This window comes from Oryctolagus cuniculus, chromosome 3 (assembly GCF_051225735.1).
Source record: "Oryctolagus cuniculus isolate XC-2025 breed Fujian yellow rabbit chromosome 3, ASM5122573v1, whole genome shotgun sequence".
Classification (NCBI taxonomy): domain Eukaryota; kingdom Metazoa; phylum Chordata; class Mammalia; order Lagomorpha; family Leporidae; genus Oryctolagus; species Oryctolagus cuniculus.
The window spans coordinates 131,801,353-131,822,379 of NC_142869.1; the positions used below are offsets into that span (position 1 = coordinate 131,801,353).

General features: G+C 45.8%; 1 protein-coding gene across 5 annotated transcripts in view; it reads left to right on the forward strand.

The window, feature by feature from the left end:
• DOCK4 (dedicator of cytokinesis 4) overlaps positions 1-17,590 on the forward strand; it is a 521,894-nt gene extending 504,304 nt beyond the window's left edge. For 2 of the 5 annotated variants that reach the window (XM_017342765.4, XM_008258383.5), the window contains 9 exons: positions 2,062-2,181; positions 2,540-2,661; positions 2,983-3,103; positions 4,050-4,131; positions 4,264-4,373; positions 6,480-6,552; positions 8,338-8,451; positions 11,098-11,162; positions 14,999-17,590. In XM_017342765.4, coding sequence (XP_017198254.1) covers positions 2,062-2,181; positions 2,540-2,661; positions 2,983-3,103; positions 4,050-4,131; positions 4,264-4,373; positions 6,480-6,552; positions 8,338-8,451; positions 11,098-11,162; positions 14,999-15,466 — 1,275 coding nt within the window. In that variant the 3' untranslated portion in view covers positions 15,467-17,590. The remainder of the gene's footprint in view (positions 1-2,061; positions 2,182-2,539; positions 2,662-2,982; positions 3,104-4,049; positions 4,132-4,263; positions 4,374-6,479; positions 6,553-8,337; positions 8,452-11,097; positions 11,163-14,998) is intronic. The other 3 variants (XM_008258382.5, XM_008258384.5, XM_008258385.5) reach the window with 3 other exon arrangements.
• Positions 17,591-21,027: the final 3,437 nt, after the last annotated feature.

A 21,027-nucleotide genomic window follows, 5' to 3' on the forward strand; every position in this document is an offset into this window, starting at 1 on the left:
TAACTGATGCTGGCAGTCTGCGAGTACAGATTCACCTGTATATATTCCAACTTACTAAGTTCTACGTTTCCTACCCATTTGGATGCAAAAATCGGGTTAACAAGGAGTAGACCAGTAGCTCACTATAACAATTTCATAGAATCTCTTAGAGCTTTCTTTGTTCTCTTAGAACTTGCTATATGCTTGATGCTGACTTTTCATTCAAAAGGTGGTACCTAAATAAGTTCAAGACAACTCAAATAAGTGTATGCATGAATGAGATTGCTGCTTATCTGTTAGCATAAGGAAGTGGGCAACTGATAGGCTTTTATTTAATTCAAGGTGGTGTTTGGAAACTAAATTTATGAAGTGCATGATACAGATAAAAGTAAATACAATTCATTGGTTTCTACTCTATAGAACCACAGTTTACTTTCATTTATTTGATACCTGCAAGTACGAAGAACTGGAGTGAGTTATCTGCTGCCTGTGATGTCTGGTAACTCTTGGGCAGGAAAGAGTTTAAAAACCTTGGAGGTAGGAGAAATTATAGTTGGAAGGCTGAGTTAAATAGGAAATAAAGACAGTTTATTTCCATGAAAAGTGGGATGGATATGGAAAAACGTGACAAAACCATATCTTCACACTTGAAAATACCAAATTAGTCAGTAAAGAATGCTCTTTTAGGTTAGAACGTGATGAGTCCATAGTATATACTGCATAGGTTTAGTGTGCGTTGTGTTCAGCCTGAGTTCTTTCCCCAGAGTTAAAGTCAGGGTCAAGAAGCCTCTCAAGAAAAACAAAACCAGGAAGCCTCTGTTTTCCTGGTCATGTTCCTGGGACCTGGCCTAGGCCACAAGAGATCAATGGTTATGACAGAGGCTGGCGGCCCACCCAGCTGCCCCGCCTCTGTCTCTGTGCAGTCCTGCTTCTGCCTCTCTCTCACAGGCAGCAAGCGTCCTCATCTCTGTGGCACAGTCTGCTTCCCTGAGAGCCAACTTACAACAAAAGGGAGGTCACCTGGCAGCCAGTGGCCCTGAGCCTCAGCTCCTGCATCCCTGCCCCGGCCTCATCACAGAGGTCAGCCTGCCCTTTGATGCCTCAAACCCTCCAGCGCTCCCTTTCACAGGTGTCCTTGATGTTTGCCTAAGGGTGTTTTGCTGTTTATGCAAATATGCTGGCAGTGGGCGGGCTTCCAGAGCCTTGATTGCCCTACCTGGGTCCTCTAGGCTGGTGACCTCTGCCCTAAGGAGGGTTAGTCCTGTTTGACCACAGTCTCAACCTAGAATCTACACTGGCAGCAAAGATGAAAGAGTTGCATGATTTGTATCCTCCCTGCTTACGGAATTTGTTCTTTTGATCACTGGAACATAGGGGCATTTTTTTTCTAATGTAAAAGCACTGCTCAAATCAAAGGAGCATGCAGTATTGATAGCTAAACAAAGGAAAGTTGCTTGTTTATGTTCCTCTTTGTTTGGGTCCTCACAGCAGGAGCACTTTTTTTATTAAAAGCAGGACCTGGTTTCTGGTGGCATTATCATATGTGAACAAGAATAATATTTTAAAACAAAACAAGAAGCATAGCAACAACCAGTACCGAATTCCTTCCTCCCTAGCAGATTCTGAAGCCTGGGAGGGCTGGGCGCAGAGAAACCTAGTGGTAGAGAGGAGAGTAACAGGAGTCAGGTGCCATCCAGAGAGGGGAGCTGTCTGGGGTGCAGTCCTGCCTCCATTCCTTACTGGATCCTGAGAAGGACCGGGAGGGGCCCAAGGGACAAAGAACTGCCAAGAAGCTTTGTAATTAGAGCTGGAAGAAGCTGGGAGCCGTGGGAAAATCGAGTCTCTGGCATCAGATAAACCCTAGTTCAAATCCCCCGCTTGTCTTTTAGTTCATGTAGGACTTTTCTGACACTCAGTCTCCTCCTCACCGCACCCCCCACGAAGGGACACCCATTCCTATCTTGTGGGAGCCAAGGGATTAGCAATGAAGCGGGCAAATGCACAGCGCAGGGCTGGGTCGACAGCAGGCGCTTAGTGAAAGGCATTCACTGATGAGGGTTTTTTCCTTATGTCGTCATTAAGGCACAGATTCTGGAATTTGGCCTGGCTGTGCATGAGAAGTTTGTGCCTCAGGATATGAGACCCCTTCACAAAAAGCTGGTGGACCAGTTCTTTGTGATGAAGTCGAGCTTAGGGATCCAGGTACGTATGCTGAGTGTCGGTGGCGGGGCGGTCTGACCACTGCTTTCACCTTTTGTTAGAGAGCCGGTGAGGTATCCCACAGCGACATCTGTTGGTTTTCCTGCCAAACTGCATGATTTTACTTAGAGCCTTCCACATTAAAATAGCATTGTCTGCTCTTTGTCGTGTCCGTCATGTGCTATGAAAACAATAAACGTCACAGGGAGAAAAGCTTAATAGTTCTGGAACTCACCTTCATAGAGCTGTAAAAATTTCACGACGATGAGGATGTGTATCTAGTCTACTCAAGTATCACACGAGTTGGGTTGCCCATCGCATTGCTGTAGTAAGTAAAGTTCTGTCTTAACCACACCTGCAGGAGTTCACTGCTTGCATTCAGGCCAGCCCTGTGCATTTCCCTAATGGAAGCCCTCGTGTGTGCAGAAACTCCGCCCCTGCTTCCATGAGCCCAGATGGCACCAGGGTAATTCCGAGGCGCAGGTAAGTCCTCTTCCATAGTACCTGACAATTTGGCATCCCCACAGGATGATCTGGAATGATTCTCTCATTCTTTATGGCACAATTTGTCAAAGACGCTGTTTCTTAACGACATAATGAAGCTGCGAGGCAGCCACAGACCTCTGCCACTGGTAAAACAATAGCCGACCGAGAAATAAAGTCAAACACTGGATTATATCGAGGCAAACAGGAGACACCAGAAATGGGATGGATGTGTTTTTCCCTTTGGTTTTCCATCACGCCAGCATGTGATAAAATGCATTTCACAGACTGACTTAACGATCATTTTTCCCCCCGAAACAGCCCGTTAAGTTACCCAGCTGTCAACCGGTATTCTTCCTCCTCACTGTCCTCACAAGCCTCTGCTGAAGTAAGCAATATTACAGGGCAATCAGAAAGCTCTGATGAAGTCTTTAACATGCAGGTACTTGATCAGCTTTTTGTCTGCTCGTGTTTATTCCTTCTCTGTCTCAATCATGGGAGTTTCTGTTCAGTCTGCCATGCACGTGAACTGTCTGTAAGCAAGAATTTGGCTTAAGGTCAAACCTCTAAACACTCGCATGGCTTTATTGGTGTTGAGTCTACAGAGACGCTTCTCTCACTGCTGCCCATAGCTCTAAGAAGCAAGTGAGCAAGCAGTGGGAAAAGCTAGACAAGCTGTGTGGCGTTGGCTCTGAGCCCTACCTCTAGTTGGCTTCTTGACTCCAGAGCTCTTGGGGCTGTCACCACATGCTCACTGCCACCCAGCACTTCTAATAAGTGAATTTTTTCTTTAAGGAGATGTGGTCACAGAAGTCTCTCTACCAGCATACTTGTTGGAAAATGTCTAGAGGAAAAAGGTTTCATTTTACACAAGGAGAGCCATTGCGACACTTAGAACATTTTACCTAAACACCGCTATGATGGTATCTATGACAGTACAGTAAGACTAAGCTGAAATTTTCCTAGCCACTCTCTTTGGAAAGGGACCAGCAATACTTATTTCCAAACTGGTACCTTCAATACATTTCACAGAAGGCATGAGAAGGCATGCTTTGTGCCTTTGGGAAGCAATCCCTCATTTATGTACCCTAGGCCAGAAGTCGTTCTGCATAGACTTAGCCAGGGAGTGCATTGCTAACTGGTACCAGGTTCCAGATCATAGCTGAAACTAGTGTGAATGCATCCCTTTGGTTGTAGTCAGAATCTCAGATTCTTGTTTGACTCAGGCAGGCCTTCTTAGCCTGAGTTTGTAAGGTTTTTCTAGATTTCCAAGTGGCCTCCGTGTTTCTTGATTTGAAAAGCAATGTTGATGGTGTGTTTCACCTGTTGTGTTAGTGTGGTGAGAAGCTCTCGCCAGTGTATGCTAACAGCTCCCCATGTGTTTCCAGCCAAGTCCATCTACCTCAAGCTTGAGTTCTACTCACTCTGCTTCACCTAATGTGACAAGTTCTGCTCCATCGAGTGCCAGAGGTCAGTGCCAGCATGTGGGGGAGACCGGGGGCCCCCAGCCTACCCTCAGGAACCCAGGCTTCAGGACACACAGGCCCTCTCCTCCACACAGGAGCGAGGCCACCACTGATGATTCTTTCCTTCTCTTCCCAGCTTCCCCCTTGTTGTCTGACAAACACAAACATTCCAGAGAAAACTCTTGCCTGTCCCCAAGAGAGAGACCATGCAGTGCCATTTATCCAACACCTGTGGAGCCTTCTCAGGTAGGAATTCCTTGTGGGATGGACAAACTAGAAAACTAGGAAAAATCTGGAATTGCTGACATTGTCCCTCTGCAGAAACACAGCGTAGCTTCCAAAAGCAGCCAGCTGGGCAGTGATAGGCCACAGGTCCAGCTGGGTGCAGGTTCCCCCATGTCCTCTGCCTCTGAAGACATGGGTTGCACCTGAGCACTAAAGCTGAGGGGGGAAATGGGAGATGATTTTTACCTTCCTGGCCCAACTCTCTAGTTCATGGCTGCTACTTAAACACTGCAAGGGGTACTGCTGAATGCATTATGTGTGTGTGTGTGTGTGTGTGTGTGTGTTCGCATGTGTAGGTAGCTGAAGTCTGCAGAACTTCTGATGTTGCAGAAGATCCTCGAGAAGCACGCTGCCAGCAGCAGCCTTCCTTTTTCTGTTGCCCGGCTAAGAAAACTGCAGCTGCTTCCCTTCCGGGGTACCCAAGAGTGCAGGAGCAATTTCTCTGTGCCTTCATCATCCTTCTTTAAGGCAGGGAGGGAAAAGCAGTGAGCACTCTGGCCTGTTCCATACTTTCCTTATAGGAATAAGGGAGCAAGGCCTTCACTGCTGCCCAAACTTGGTTTGGGATTGGTCCTTCTTAGTCCACAGGAGGCCATGGCCTCCACTCTCAGACCCTCAACAGACACCTGCCACTGTCAGGTCCGTGGGCCCGTTGCCTCAGCTGCACAGAGCCGTGTGACCCCTGGGGCTGCACAGGGGGCTACACTGACAGCTCTGTGGAGCTGGCTGGCTTTAAAGTTGAAGGTTCATGAGTAGCCCTACTTTTTAACAGATGACTTGGGAAGAATTTAAGAGCAGCGAAAAATAGTTCTTTCTACTCCAGCTAATTTCTCTGTCTTTCTACGCCACCCTGGCAGAAGACTGTAGCTGCCTCTGGAAGCGGATGAGAGTGAGTGGGATTTGGTTTGATTGGTTTAACTTGGTGGACTGTGTGATCTTCCTGAAAGTCCCATCCTGGGACTCCCCTGTGCCACACGAGGTTGTGCAGAAATGGACTCTGAGCGCGTCTGGATGGAGCAGCTAACCAGTTTGATTTCCCTCTGTCACCTGATGTTGCGAGGGGATTTGACAGTTTGTGCTGTCTGCTCAGTGTGGGGAACCCTGGAAAGCCTTCCCTGATTAGCCCCCAGAGCTTTCTGCTCTTGATGAAATCCAAAGCATTTGCTTTGTATGTTGCCAAAATGTCAATAATACACATTGCTGTAGGACTCTATTTTTAAGGACTTGGCACTTTTTCCTCTAATGTATCAGGGGAAGCCGTGTAAAATAGGCATTTTTGTAGGTTAAACCTTGTGGCTATTTTATGGTTTGTTTCTTGTTGTTGTTTTAATCCAACACAGGATTTAAAATGTGAAGGGGTTAAAGTCCATTCACTAGAGACTTTTTTTTTAGCTAATCTTTCCCCCTTATTTCATTTTTTTCTTTAAAGATTTATTTATTTGAAAGAGTTATAGAGAGAGGTAGAGCCAAAGAGAGAGAATTCTTCTATCCACTGGTTCACTCCCCACGTGACCACAACAGCCAGAGCTGAGTCAGGAGCTTCTTCTGGGTCTCCCACGCAGGTGCAGGGGCCCAAGGACTTGGGCCATCTTCTACTGCTTTCCCAGGCCATAGCAGAGAGCAGGATTGGAAGTGGAGCAGCTGGGACTCGAACCAGCACCTGTATAGAATGCCGGTGCTGTAGGCTGGGGCTTTAACCCACTATGCCACAGTGCCACCTCCCCCCTTAATTCTTAATTTGCATTTCATGTTGCCAACCCTAACCTTTTTACCCATAAGAAACACCAGAGCTCAGTTGCTAACTACTATTTTCCCCTACATTTTTTAATGAACACTTTTTTTGCCGTTTATATTTAAAATCACATGCAAATATTTTAAACACTAGGTTCCCTTTCTCAGAAGCTAAGGTTCTTCGCCCCTTTTTCCTTAAATATAAAGTTGAACTCCCAGTCCATGGGCTCATCCACCAAATTACTTGGAACAGTGAGTAAGGAGACAATCATCTCATTTTCTAGAAGGCTCACGTGTCAGCATCTTAGGCCATAAAAACACTCTTGTACCTTCCAGAGGATGCTGTTCAATCACATTGGAGATGGGGGCTTACCACGCAGTGATCCCAATCTCTCTGCCCCCGAGAAAGGTGAGTACGTCAGCCCCTTGTCCGTGCTGCACCACGCAAGGGTTTGTCTTGTCCCATTTCCTCCCGTCTTCCGTGTGTCGATGTGGAAGCAAGTGCTCTGGAGCTCAGTACCCATTAGGGGATTCGTGAAGGGTTATTCACGATCCGTTCTTCCTCAGCTGTGTTCTTGTAGACTGAACAGCAGAACCTGAGCACCTGAGCACCTCCTGTGTTGAACAGCTCTGGCTGTCCTCACTGAGTCACCTCCCAATGCCTGCTCTTCCTGAAACAAAGTGGCCAATTGGGCTACTGGGGCAACACCATCAGAGCAGAGTTTTCCAGACTGATTCTGGGGTCGCCATCCCTTGTTCCTCACAAAGCTCATTTGCGACTGGTGACTCAGAGAGGGCTCCTGGACGTCTGAACACCACACTGTTGAAGAGCCACAGTCTAGTGCCTCCTGGAGTGCGCCCAGCCTGCAGGTCACACTCACACACAAATGAGAAGCAGAGGCACACATGGTGTGCCTGAGGGGGGAGTCCCCCTGCCGGTCATTCATTCACCTCTCTGGGGCCCAGGCCTCAAGAACAGGAGCTGTGGTGCAGGCCAGTGAGTCAGCAGTCACTAATGAATCGTCTCGCTAAAGGGCACTTTCATTGCCCTCATTGAGAACTAAACTGTATTGTCATTTGGGTCCTCTGACCCATGAACTTCAAACTTTTCCCTGGGAGCCAGAAATGAGTGAGGGCCTAGCCAGAATGATTGTAAACCACAAATTTAGTTTTACCCTTAGAAGTCAAACATTGATCTTTGCCATTGATCTTTTTCCCATCCCTTCTCCCAAAGAAAACCACAAAGCAAAATTGAAAGGAAAGGAGAAGAAAAAAAAAAAAAGTATGTTTCAGAGTGACTCCATCCCATCCAATTGTTAACAAGAGTGGTTCGATGTTGAAATCCCCACCATGTCCAGGAGATGGCAGTGTCTGCCCAGGGAGTGAGCTCCTGGCACCAGAACAGGATGGGAGGCTCATCCCACAGCCTCTATTTATAACCCTGGGACGCCTGCCCTTGTTCCTGACAGGGTTGCTCCATATTCCTGCATCTTTGCTGGAGCCGGCAGCTTGTGAAAGAACACTCCGTGTGCCAGGTTATTTTTTGAGGACACACAAGGGTTCTTCAAAAAGTTTGTGGAAAATGGAGCTCAAAGATAATTTTTTTAATGCGAAAGATTTTGAAGTCCCTGCATAGTTTTATTTCCACAACATGCGTTTTCCAAGAACTTTTGGAAGACCCCTGGTCCTGCCACTGTGATCCATTGGTTTCCAGTACACGAGTCCTTTCCTCAGGGTGGATCTGTGACTCAGGGTGGCTGCTGTTTGCCAGGCACTGCCAGACAGTTGACGTACAAGCACATGATGGCCTTCTCTGTTTCTTGGTGCCATTTGTCCAGAAATTTCCACCAAAACCCGATTTTTAAAATAGACTAGTGACCACATCCACCATCTCTTACCCAGAGCCTAAACACATTTGAAATTCTCCACAAGTTTCTACATTTTGGTGCAGAGATTTGTAGTTCTGTTTGACAGCTTGAGGGACAAAAGAGACATGCATTTGCCCAATTAAATGTCAACTCTGTTAGGGAGCCAATTAAATAAAGGCTTAGTATTCAGGAAGTTTCTTCCTTTTTTTTTTTTTTTTTTAATCCAGTCGACTTTCATTCTGCATAGTCTGACTTTCTTCTAAGATCCCAAGCATTTGAAGGGCAAAGCCGGGCCGTGTGTGTTTAGCTGTGTTATTCCCTTCCAGCTGTGAATCCCACTCCTAGCAGCTGGAGCCTGGACAGTGGGAAGGAAGCCAAGAACATGTCGGATAGTGGGAAACTTATCTCTCCCCCTGTCCCTCCGAGACCCACACAGACTGGTGGGTATTTGAAGCACTTGAACAATCACTTTTATCAAATCACTTTTATTGACTCCTCCAACTTGTTCTGAATTCCCGAGAGAAAGGTAGGCGCCTGCTCTCTGAGGTAAACGCTTAGCAGCTGCGTAATTCACGGCGGTGCTCTCTCCCTTCCCTGAACTTCTGTCGCACGGCGTCAGGCAATGGTCCATTGCTAATAAACCCCTCAGACAAATTTTGTAGGGTGCTCTCCTCCAAGCACCATCCTCAAAATTTGGGGAATGCTCTCACCTTGCTAAGCCACTGACGCTTCCTCTCACCTGCGCTTGAACTCCCTCGTTCTCGTCAACCTCTGCTCACCTGGCCACTGTCTTCAGCCTTATTCTGCTGCACCCGGGTTTCACGTGGCCCAGCAGGGACTCTGATAGGCTTCCGGGGAATCAGTATCCTAGCCTCACAGTTGTCTTTGCCTGGAGAAGTCTGAGTTCAAGGGCAGTGTTTTTCAAGGAGCTGATTCAGGGGACAACATCCCATAGTGTGGCAGTTTATTCTCAGGCTTGACCTCAGACCCACTGCATCAGGATTTCTGTATTTCCGGGGAAAGGCCATCGACTGGTTTTTGCTGGAGCTGTCGCTAGATTTTGGGGACCACTGAAAATGGCGAGGGGACCTCCTTGGTGGAAGCAATGCAACATCCAGCCCCACTTCCTTCCGATTCAGTTGTTCCTTGGTGGGCTACCCATGGCAACTTATAAGAGCGGCCCGCCCTCCTTGACCACCTCTGCCTGTTCTGGAGATGGGGTTTCTTTTCAGCACTTCTAAAGCAGGGGTGATGCTTTACAAGTACAGGTCTACCAACAGGAGAAAAGTAGGACACTGTTTCCTTCATGGGACTTTCCAAGTTGATCATCCACGCTTCATTCACTGTATTCAGCCATCTCATCCTTGTCTCAATTTTGTTTCTTACTCAGAAAAGAAAGCTGATTTTACCACTTTTTAAAGTAAACTATATACTACCCAAAGCTAAAAGTCAAGTCGTCAATAATTTTTGAGAGGCATGTGAGATCTTTAAATAGAACAAGAAATCACATTAAATATATTGATCACCTGCAACTCCGTGTCAATGTGACCATGGAAGAGTAAGACTCATCAGCCAAATTGTATTTCATTCATGATGTTCCTGTATTTGTGTAGTTTCCAATTTTAGCCTGGTTGCATCCCTAAAATTGAAAATTTGCAAAGCAATGTTGAAGGAACAGTAGCTTCAATGGTGGCTAGGTCCCCAGGCCAGTTCAAACCTGAAGACGAGGTTGCTGAGGGCACTGTTTAGGCCAATGTGGGAAAACACCTTGCCAGAGAAGCATCTCTGTGAGTGTGCACTGGGAGCCGCGGCCACTGTGCTGGTGCCAGCAACTGCCCGAGTCAAGAAAATGGTCCCAAGGAGCTGGAAACCTTGACTTCTGCTGCAGGAACAGAAACAGAGTTCCCAGCCGCGATTGGCTTCTCCATGCATGCATGGCTTTCTTACCATCAGCACCTGCAGTTGACAAGCTAGGAGAATAAGGCTGGTATTGGAAGGTGACGTGTGCTGACAACAGGCCTCACTGTGCCATAAGGAAGCTACACCACCCACAATGTGATAATGCACCATTCTCACTGATCCCTTAGTTGCTGCCCTCCTGCACTGATTGCTCTCCTGGTCTGTCCTATGTCCTCACCTGTGGTTGTGGGCTCTGTACCTGTCTGTCTTCTGTTCAGCCTCTTCGTAGTTTTTTAATGAGTTACAAACCTTACTGTGACAATGGGGAGATTGGCAGCCAATCACAGCAGCACACTGTGGATTTGCTGGAGCCTCTCTGTGAGGTCCTCACCCTGTTGACTGTGTCATGGCCAGCTTTTACCATTCCCAGGTACACTGCAGAGAGCTGGCTTCGATTCACACACACACACACACACACACACACACACAGGAAGCCAAGCCAGCACACATGGGCTGTGCCCTTGAAACTTGCAGTGGGCGACACAAGAAGAGAACCCTTCTTTGCCATGACAGTGAAATCCAGAGTATCCAGGGTAAAGGGAAAAGCTGAGTACAGGCATTAGGGGGAGACATGGAAAACTGTTCTCTTCTTGTATAGCCATGGCCAAGGATATTCTACTTGTTGCAGGAAGACTAGGGATATGAGAGTGGGGACTGACTAAATGTATTCCCATGGGCCTATTCTAAGCTTCCTGGATGGTCTTGGTCTTCCCATTGCTGCTCAGGCCAAAGTCAGCAGCTGTGTCTCAAGGGTGGCCCCCAGACACCTCATACCTAAAAGCACCTGATACAATACATGAAGCAATGCAGAAGCATCTGGACTTGGGGGAGATGGAAAGGACATTGGACTAGTGTGGGGCCCTGTCACTTTGGCCAGAGCATCATGTATTTGCTGATAATGCTTCACTAATTGTCCCATGTGTTGGTAATGCCATCGTGTGTGAGAAACCTGTTCCACGCAGGCCTCATTCTGTTTGTCTGTCCCAGCCCCTCACCTCACCTCGCTTAGGTTCACATGCTCTGAGTCATCTCTCTGGTTGGTACACATGGAGGACATCTGAAGATAGTCAACCATCTGGTTTTCCTTCAGTGAAATATGCTGTCTCTCTCTCTCTCTCCATGCACAGCTTCACCAGCAAGACACACAACGACGTCAGTATCCCCCTCACCTGCAGGACGATCTCCATTAAAGGTAAAGCCCCCTCCTTAGATGGCCCAGAAACTGGTCCTTTTTCCTCCAACACTTAGCCCAGTTACATCAAGAGGTACTTTCATTTGCACAGACAATACCAACTGCATCTAAGGAAGGGGGAGGGAATCATGGGTGCAAAACCAGCCTTGGACCTTCCCCCTGAAGGCAGCCATTTGTACGCAGATAGACACAAGGCACCAGCGAGAACTTAACACCTGTACATCTGTGCAACTGAAGCAGGAAAGAAATGTGGTTCCTGTGTATCTTCTAGGACATTTTCATCCTGGTCTTTTTAAAGATTTATTTACTTGCTTTTTTATTTGAAAGGCAGAGCAACAAAGAGAGAGTAAGGGATCTTCCATCCACTGGCTCATTTGCCAAATGGCCTCAACAACCAGGCTGAAGCCAGGAACTCCATCCTTGTCTCCCACATTGGTGGTGAGAGCCCAAGCACTTGGGCCATCTTCCACTGCTCTCCCAGGCACATCAGCAGGGAACTGGATTGGAAGCAGAGCAGCCAGGACTTGAACGGGCATTCTGAGATGCCAGCCTCTCAACCAATGGCTTAACCCACTGTACCACAAGGCCGGCCCCTCATCCTGATATTTTGACTTAAAGCATATACACATACTTAGATTTTAAAAAAATCAAAGATCTACTAAATATTCTTCTGTGTGAGTTTTTCTTTTTTTGCCTTCATCATCTACCTCACTTCAACAAAGCCAAACCCAACTTTCTCTCCTCTACTATTTTATACCAAGGATCTCATTTACATTAGAAATACATCCTCCTTGATAAGATACAAGGTGGTAAAATAGCTAAAAAAATTCAAAGGAGAGAACTCGAAAGCTGCAGAGGTCAGATGTTTGCACTGGCATGTAGACACAGGCTATTTAACATCTCTAAACATACAAATCCCCCATGAAAATAAAGAATAATATTTAGTCTCCATCCAAATTGAATCAGACTGGCTGCAGGGCTTGTCAGTACATATGAGAGGTTGATGTTCAGAGCTGCTGCACCAGAGGCAAATTGGAGATTGCAATGAGTGCAGACAGAACGATTTTGTACCGGAGTGACTTAGGAGTCACACACTCCATGTCCTTTTTGTTGATAAGATAGCTCCCGCTAATGTGAAAAAGACAAATCAGCCTCTGCAAACAAATAAGGGCAGGTTGTGGTCTGAGGCATCTGTGCTGCTAGATAGAAACGGAGACCCTGGAAAACCAAACCAAAGAAGAAAAAGCAGAGAATCACCGAGAAGTGTGGTTTCATTTGCCTTGCCAAAATGTCTGATGCAGAAATGTGCCAGTAAGTGCCAATTATCTGCTCGTTCTGTTGTCGTTCTGCAGTACAGCTGTTATCAGCAAGTTCACGTGACAGATTTGCTCTGGAATCCCGTGCCTGTCATCTTGATGGGAAGGGAAGCAGCGTGACTTCTGCACGTTTTCACTTGCCCCTGACTCCCAGGGCCCTCCCACGGGCTGCTGTGGAATTATCATCTGTGGTTTTCAACTTGATTTTGCAGAGTAGTCATAAGACAATAAGAAGTCTTAGTGATTGATTCTGAAAAAAAAAAAAGGAGGGGGGCAGAAAATATTCAAGTAGCTACCATGGAGCCCTTGTGGCTACCATCTCTCTGCAGACCTGCGTGCATTCTTATTGGCCAGATGCAGTCTTGACCGTGTTTACATACCGGGTTCGAAGGAAGACAAAATGGTGGAACATCTGTGTTGTAACTCCTGGCATACATTAGGGGGCACAGTGCTTCCAAGTTACCAGCTTTCCTGTGCTGAGAATGCAGTTGGCTGCCCTTAACTGATCGAATTTGATGGTTTTTTTAAGCAATTAATAGTGTTAACTGTAGAGAAGACTGAGCTAACCTGCCTTATTTTGAATTTGGGCTCAAAGACGGTAGTGAATTCAGTATCTTAATTAGCCATGCTTAATTTACACCCCGACTTAATAAAGGGACTCGTGTCTATCGGAGACATAAGAGACTAAGGTAAAGTTACTCTCGAGCACCATTTCTCAGTGTATTCCCTAGAACAGTAGTTTTGTAGGACATGATGTTGATAAGGGGGAAAGTGGCTTGTGCTCACCTAATTTTAGAAAACAGTGGGCTGAACAGGCTCTCAACTTTCTGTTCTGTAAGGCTGACACACTAATGTACTTTGTACACAGAGAGTAGATCGTATGCAGCATTACCCGGGGGGGGGGGGGGGGCGCTCTTCACCGAGCATTTCTTTGCGCTCATTCTTCTTAGGGTACCAGTCGGAGGAGCAGCCAATTCAAGTGCTAGACAGGCCAGACCTCGACATAATTGAGGGAAGGAGGCTGGGTGGAGCATCTTGTGGAGGAGCAGAGACTGTGGCAAACTGAAGACTCGGTGCCCATTTAAAGAAATCTGGAGTTTTACGTGAAGTTCTCTTATTTTTAAAATGTAGCGACCAGATTAAGTTTTCAGCAAACACTGCTCTGAAGCTGCTCACAGGTCAAGTGTAGAGCCCAAGGACTGCCAGTGCGCAGCTGTAGCATGGGAGCCTGCCGTGAGGATGGCAGAGCAGAGGACAGGGACTGCGGTGCCTCTCGCGCCTCCTCTGAGCTCCCCTCCACAGGTCCTCAAGCCAGCCCGTGGCTAATCCTGCAGTTCCCAGCTAGAGAAGTGAAACAGCGCACCCAATGCCTTTTAAACCCGTTCCCTCTCCTTCAAACCGTGCGACTAATTATATGCCTCTGAATTCTCATCCTGATCACTCTCGTCCTCTTTCTGTCCTGCAAATGCAGAAGTAATCCAGGCAGTGAGATGGACTCAGTGAATGAGGGCCTGATATAAACATTCAGTGCTGGGAACGACGGTGCTCAGATCTGAGTCTGGCTGGCTGGCTGCTAGGGCAGAATACCGCAGATGGGTGTCTTGAACAAAAGAAACCGGGGTGGGCACTTGGCACAGTGGTTGAGATGCCACTTGGGACATTAGCATCCCATATTGGAGTGCCTGGGTTTGATTCCCAGTTCCAGCTCCGGAGCCCAGCTTCCTGCTAATGCAGACCCAAAGAGGCAGCAGATGATGGCCCCAGTAGTTGGGTGCCCGAGACCTACCTAAGAAACCCAGATCAAGTTCTCAGCTTTGGCTGTTGCAGGCACTGGAGGAGTGAACCAGCAGATGGAAATCAATCAATCAGTCAGTCTCTCTCTCTCTCTCAAAGAAGTAAAGCAGATAAAAATTAAATATAAAAATGACAAATTCTTTTCCCCGGTTCCGGAAGCTGGAAGTCCAGGATCGAGGTGTCAGTGGGCTGGGTTTCCGGTGGTGGCTCTCAGCTGGGCGGCCTCCCCGGATGCTCACGTGGTCTCCTCTGTGCAGATATTTGTGCAATGCCCCTTTCCTCTCCCAATAAGGAAGCTAGTCAGAATGCATTAGGGCGCGCCTCGCAGCCCCACCATCTTTTAATTAATTTTTGTTGACACATAAAATTGCACACACTTCTGGGGTATATACTCTGTAATGTTCACATCTGGGTAAGTCCATCCGTCTCTTCCAACATGGATCTTTTCTTCGGGAAAAGCATCCAAAATCCTTTCTTCTGGCTTTTTGAAAACATGCAGTATGCTATCATCTATAGTCATCCTACTGTGCCGAAGGACCCCAGGACTTAACCTCTTAGCTAGCTGTAAATGACTTAGGCTGATGCAGTTTAATCCCCCTCTTTAAAGGCTGGGCCTCCACCTCTAGCCCCCGCTGAGTGCCAGGGGTTAGGGTTTCCTCTGGAACTGGGGGGCCCTCTGGAGAGCCCGTACCAGCCTTCCTGACTCAGCCCTGGCTTCCCCTCCAGCAGCAGGGCTCCGTGCAGTCGTTCACCCCCTCGCCAGTGGAGTATCACTCCCCGGTCCTGTCGGGCAGCTACAGCAGCGGGATCTCTTCGCTCAGCCGGTGCAGCACGTCGGAAACCTCAGGCTTCGAGAATCAGGTGAACGAACAGTCGGCCCCACCGCCTACGCCAGCACCAGCACCTGCACCTGCGCCCGGGTCGGGGCCGGCGCCCGTGCCGAGCTACGGCGGCGGGCCGGAGGAGCCGGTGCGCAAGGAGAGCAAGACGCCGCCGCCGTACAGCGTGTACGAGCGGACTCTGCGGCGCCCGGTGCCGCTGCCGCACAGCCTGTCCATCCCCGCCGCCGCCGAGCCGCCCGCCTTGCCGCCCAAGCCGCTGGCGTCGCGGCCCAGCCACCTGGAGAATGGCACCCGGAGGACGGAGGCCGGCCCGCGGCCCAGGCCCCTGCCCAGGAAGGTCTCGCAGTTATAAGTCCTGCGTTAACGGAGAGAGGGGTGGCGAGAAGACGTTTAGTGTAGGCACTTTAATCACTTAACTCGGCTCTTTCCTTTAAAGGAATGGGATTTCGAAAAACCTGCTTATTAACGTAGTGTTGCACAATATTAAAAATTGCTGATCTGAGACGCCAGAGGTTCCATGAAGTGTGGCCGAATTGCATTGAAATGGTCTCATTGGACTGTGGTAAATAGCGAAAAAGACTCCTTTTGTACCTTTTTACGTTCGCCGTTTTTACGTCGCTCGATCTTCAGTCCAATCCGATATTGTCAACCACTGCGATGCGTGATAATGTTGTATACTTTTCACTGAATACTTGATACTCCCAGAAAGCTTATGAAGTCAGTGCGCATGCTAACACGATGGGCCTGACTTTTGGAGACGCTGGTAAATCAGGTGAGGAATTCGCATCCTGGAAATTAAAGCGTAAGGCACTTAAGGGGTTGCAAGGAATGGGACTGAAGCAAAGTCCCAGTTTGTTCTTGAAGCAAAACCCTTCCTTAAGGTTGCTGTTGACCTTTGACAGCCTACATTCTTAAAACTCCACTTTGTGAGTTGGTTGCTAAATCCTGGAGAACGCTGACACCATGGTATCTCCTGCATTTCTTTTCAAGGTGCAGTTTGCTTTCAGAGTTCCAATCAGCTAAATTAAGCAAAAGACCCCAGGAGAAATGTTTACTTGAATTTTGTGCTTCCTTACTTGATGGTTTCCTATGTAAAATATGTCACTGAAGAACAAACGTTCAAGTATTTCAATAGGCACAAATGACTGTGTCCCGTTAACAAGAATTCAGGAATCGATACAGGACAGTATTAGATCAATAGCGTAGATGAAGGAAAAAACCTTGGCGAAAATATATTCAGCATGACTAAATGGCAAAAGGACTTTGAAAAAGCAAGGGCATTAGCTTTCAGTCCTGCACAAAAATTAGGAATTCCTCACAGCTCTCCGTCCTTCCTCCCTGGGGAGCCTGTCTTCTCAGCTGATTCTGTGTCCCTTTGTCCAAGGGGGTGGCTGTAGACCACAGTAGCTTGAATGTTGCGACGTAGCGTCTTAGCTCTAGATAGGGATGCCAGAGCCGCCACTGTAGGAGTGTGGGAAAGCACCTTGTCTGTAGTAATGTATTTTGTATCTTTATTTTTTTCTTTCACTGACTGTTTATAATATAACACTCAATTGACAATAGATATGAACTGTATTTTAAATCATACTGTTAAATATTTTCCCTCTTTTGTTGGGAAGCTCATTTCAGTTTAACTGTGTTTGTTTTGTGGATAGCTTACCTGGAAGGCAGTGACCACTTTTTTATACTCTCTTAATGAAACCATTCAGCAGGTATATGCTGTTGAGGCTGGTTATAGAGGTTTTCTATAATAAATGTTCAAGTATTTTTGTACATAACTGGTTAATTTTAATAAGAGATACCATTATGTGTAAAAAAAAGTAAAAATAAAAGCAAACAGTTGTGGATGCAGTATGATTGTTATAATTATGCCAAATACTTTATGTATGGGAAAAAGAATATTTGTACATATGTGCTTTTAACAATAATTCTGCCATATTGACTTTACAATTTTGAATGTCAGAAAAAATTAATATATGTTAAAATATTTATGTTTAGTGAAAGTATTCATAATTGAGAAAAGGAACATATGAATTTTAGCTTTGTATCTTGCAAGTTTTACAATTGGAATTTCTTGAAATAGGCTTTGCTTTTGATGATAACACTTTGTGTTTGTAATTACATCCTTAAAAATATATATATATAAATGTATAGAAAACTCCATATTTCTGTTGCTTTAAAGTAAAACCTTCCATTTAAATAAGATGACATGCATAAGATAACAAAGCTTCTTTGATTTCCTTTTCCTGTGTAATTTAATAGATCCCCTGACTAGTGCTTGGGCACAGTATCAATCAGTGTTATTTGCTCCTGGAGCCTTTTTTTTTTTAAGTTTTTGGCAGTGAACAGTTGACTCATGTGCGTGTAATTCTGAATCAGCTATATAGCAGATTTCAAGAGATTCTGTTAGCACAGATGTTCATGTTGGTTGCTGCTGAATGGTAAATATTAAATAAAATTACCAGATTAATCTTAATATTTCTGTCTTTATTCCTAACCTCAGCTTGTCTTGACTTGGGATAGGAGCTGCCTGTCGCTGTCATTAGTAAATTATCAGTCTTCTCTGTCGCGGATCCCCTTTTTGGCCTTGTTGTACCCTGGAGAGTGCCATTCAGTCTCACTGCAATTCATTTGTATCCTAGAGAACGAAGGTTGAAAAGAGAACAATGTGGTGAATATTCCTTGGAGAAGGTAACTTTCACCTAGCCAGGGGTGGGGAATATCCAGCAGGCAGGCCCCATGAGGCCCACAAAACCATTTGGTCAGGCCCTGCCAAGGCAACCAACCACAGTTCAGACTCAAGAGTTAATAAATCTATAGCAGGCTAATTTTCCAGCTGATAATTTTGTATAAGCCTCAAATGAAGTTATAAATTTATAAATATCCAAATGGCTCTTGGCAGAAAAATGGTTCCCCACCCCTGAGAAGCAGTTAACCATTAATTGGCCTAACTGGAGGCAATTTGACAAGTCAAACCATCTAAGTTTGTTTGCATTAGTGAACTGGACAGAAAAGGTAACTGTCATGCCAGATGGACAATGGAATGGTGGATGCTGCTGTTGCCAGCTGTGACAAGCTTAATCCATAAGCCAGCTTTTCCCCCGATTTTCACAAAATGATAGGAAATCTGAGTGAGAGTATTTAACAAAGACCGCAAAACTCATTGACTACAAGCTTCCTATTAACAAACCTGGCTTTTACTTTTGTGAGACACTGGCATTTGTGTGACTCAGTGCTAAGCAAACCATGTCTGTCTCATTAAATACCAAAACCCATTTCAAGACCATTGTCAAAGCCCACCTGATTGGTTTTCATCATGTCTGGAAGTGATTTCAGAGCCTCTTTGGATCATTTTCATTACAACTGAGCCTATAAGTATTTCGATTCTACAAGCATAATTACAATATGAATAGCTCAGTTCCCTACCTAAGTAGGTTTTCTCTGTATTGTTATTGATTGTTGTACCAAACACAACAAAGAGAATAACAAGTTGCACAGCTTTGCCTTTATTTGATCTTTTGCACATTAAAAGGTGTCTCAGACCAAGTGAATTCTTAGTTATTGATGGAAGTAAGCTTTGCCCTTAATATAAAAGAGTATCTTTACAAGAGCTTTAAAAATTAACAATGTAACATTTTTTTTTCCAATATTCCCTTTGTCTTTCTTATAAGTGTTACATAGTTTTTCTACGTTTTTGAATGCTGGTTTCCCAAATACAAGGCTGAGTTCTTTGCCTACTGCCATATAGGAGTGTCCTACCTTGAGAGAGCTTTGGTACTGTCACAGAGAGGGAGGACAAGATTAGATTAGTCCAAGGTTGGCCAGGCCTTGATTATGATAAGATGAAGGTGATAGTGTATTTGTTTAGCATTGGTGGAGATAGAAAGGCAAGGATTTTGAGTCATGACTATCAGGACAGAAACTCAGTTGATGCTTTCTACTGATGAATTGATGGGTCTGTTGACAAAGTCCCATTTAGAACAATGAAGTTACTTGCCTGGGCAAGAGCTTCTTAGGAGAGTAAAGTTATGCTAGTGAACAGTGTAATAGCAAAGTCAGATTCCCATAGACATAGGTCACAAGGGGTTGATAAAGAACAATCCCCAAAACTGGTTGGAGGAGTTGCTATAGACCCCCCTCAAAACTGGGTCTGTTCACCCCAATCACTGACATCAGGATGGTGGAAGAAAGGAGGTGTTTTAAAGCAGAGCCCATAGCAAGGCTCTGGGCAGCTATTGCTCAGGTCCCAGGTTCCCAGAGGGGTTAGGGCTGAAGGTTCTTAGAGACCAAAGCTGGGTTTGAGAGGTGCTCAGTGCATGTCCTGGTCGTGCAGTGCTCCTGACCTTCCTTTGATTGGTCAAAGGTCTTCAGAGAATTTTGATGATGGCAAAGTGGGCTTCAGTCAGTCTGGGGGCTACAAGCAGATGGTAGTTACTTGTTGCTCCAAGCCTGGAGTTCCTGGAAAAGAAACCCCTCAAGACAAGATGGAACATCACAATGTTATCCATAGGAGAAATAAATACCTTCCTGAGTGCCCTGGTTAGAACCTTGCAGAGCTGATCATTAAGGATTTTGAAGGGCCAGCTGCACCATTCCCTCAGTCATTGAGGTTGATTTGCAGGCTAAAAGCAGGATGAGGAAACTTGAAGGGAGGGTACCTGGGAGGAAACCAATGGTATCTAGCATCTATGCATTCAAGGCACTGCATAAGAACTTGTTTTAAGGGTTGATGGTTTCAGTTCCCCAAATGTATATTTTACATAGTTGTAATCACAGTGTATCTGAACACGCCGCCCTTATTTTTTCCCTAATGTTACAGTATGTACATATTTGTTTTCATATTATTAAATGTATATTAAAAAGCAAAAAATATGTTTTCTTTCACAGTTTCTTTAGCCATTCTCCTATTAATGAACGTCCTACTGTTTCCAGTTTTTCTATACTAAAATAACATCACTGTGACCTTCTTACATACAGCTTTTTCAATGTTTTGCATTATTTCCATAAAATGGATTCTGCAAGGGCAAAGCAATGATGGTTTTTATAGTATTGCTTTGTAGGAAACCAAAAAACAATTTCCCGCCATTTTTCATAGTTCTTAGCTGTACGCTTCCCCAGTAAGAAGAGATAGATTAAAAAACGAACAAAAAAGCTTGTGTGTACATGAGATACCCAAGGAAAAAAGTAGCCCTTGAAAAGGTGGCTGAGGATTCAGGCTTAAATGTCATCTTTAGCTAAAAACAATGAGAGGAAGGTGGAAGGGATGAGAAGATTCCAGGAAAGGTATCACCAACAAGAGTAAGTTGTGTGATACACATTAAATCCATCTTGCTGGGCTGGTGCTGTGGTGTAGCAGATAAAGCCGCCTCCTGCAGTGCCGGTATCTCACATGAACGCTAGTTCAAGACCCAGCTACTCCACTTCCGATCCCGCTCTCTGCTATGGCCTACGAAAGTGGTACAAGATGGCCCAAGCCCTTGGGCCCCTGCACCCTCATGGGAGACCCAGAAGAAGCTCCTGGCTTCTGATCAGTACAGCTCCTGCCACTGTGGCCAACTGGGGAGTGAACCAGTAGATGGAAGACCTCTCTCTCTCTCTCTCTGCCTCTCTTCTCTCTGTGTAACACTGACTTTCAAAGTAAATAAATAAATCTTTAAAAAAAGAAAATAAATAAATAAATCCAACTTCTCCCATCAATAAGGGTCTCTAGTGATAACATCATCTGTCCTATCCGGGTACAGAGATAGAGACACCTTCCAAATGATGATTTCCTGTATAGATGTAAATTTCTTTTACAAAAACCTCTTTCCAGAGATCTCCTATGTCTGCTGTTTTTCTATATAATCAGCTCAAAATCCTCTTTGGCCGTATCTTCTAGCCTATTTGGGGATGGCATATTCCGGTCTCTTACAC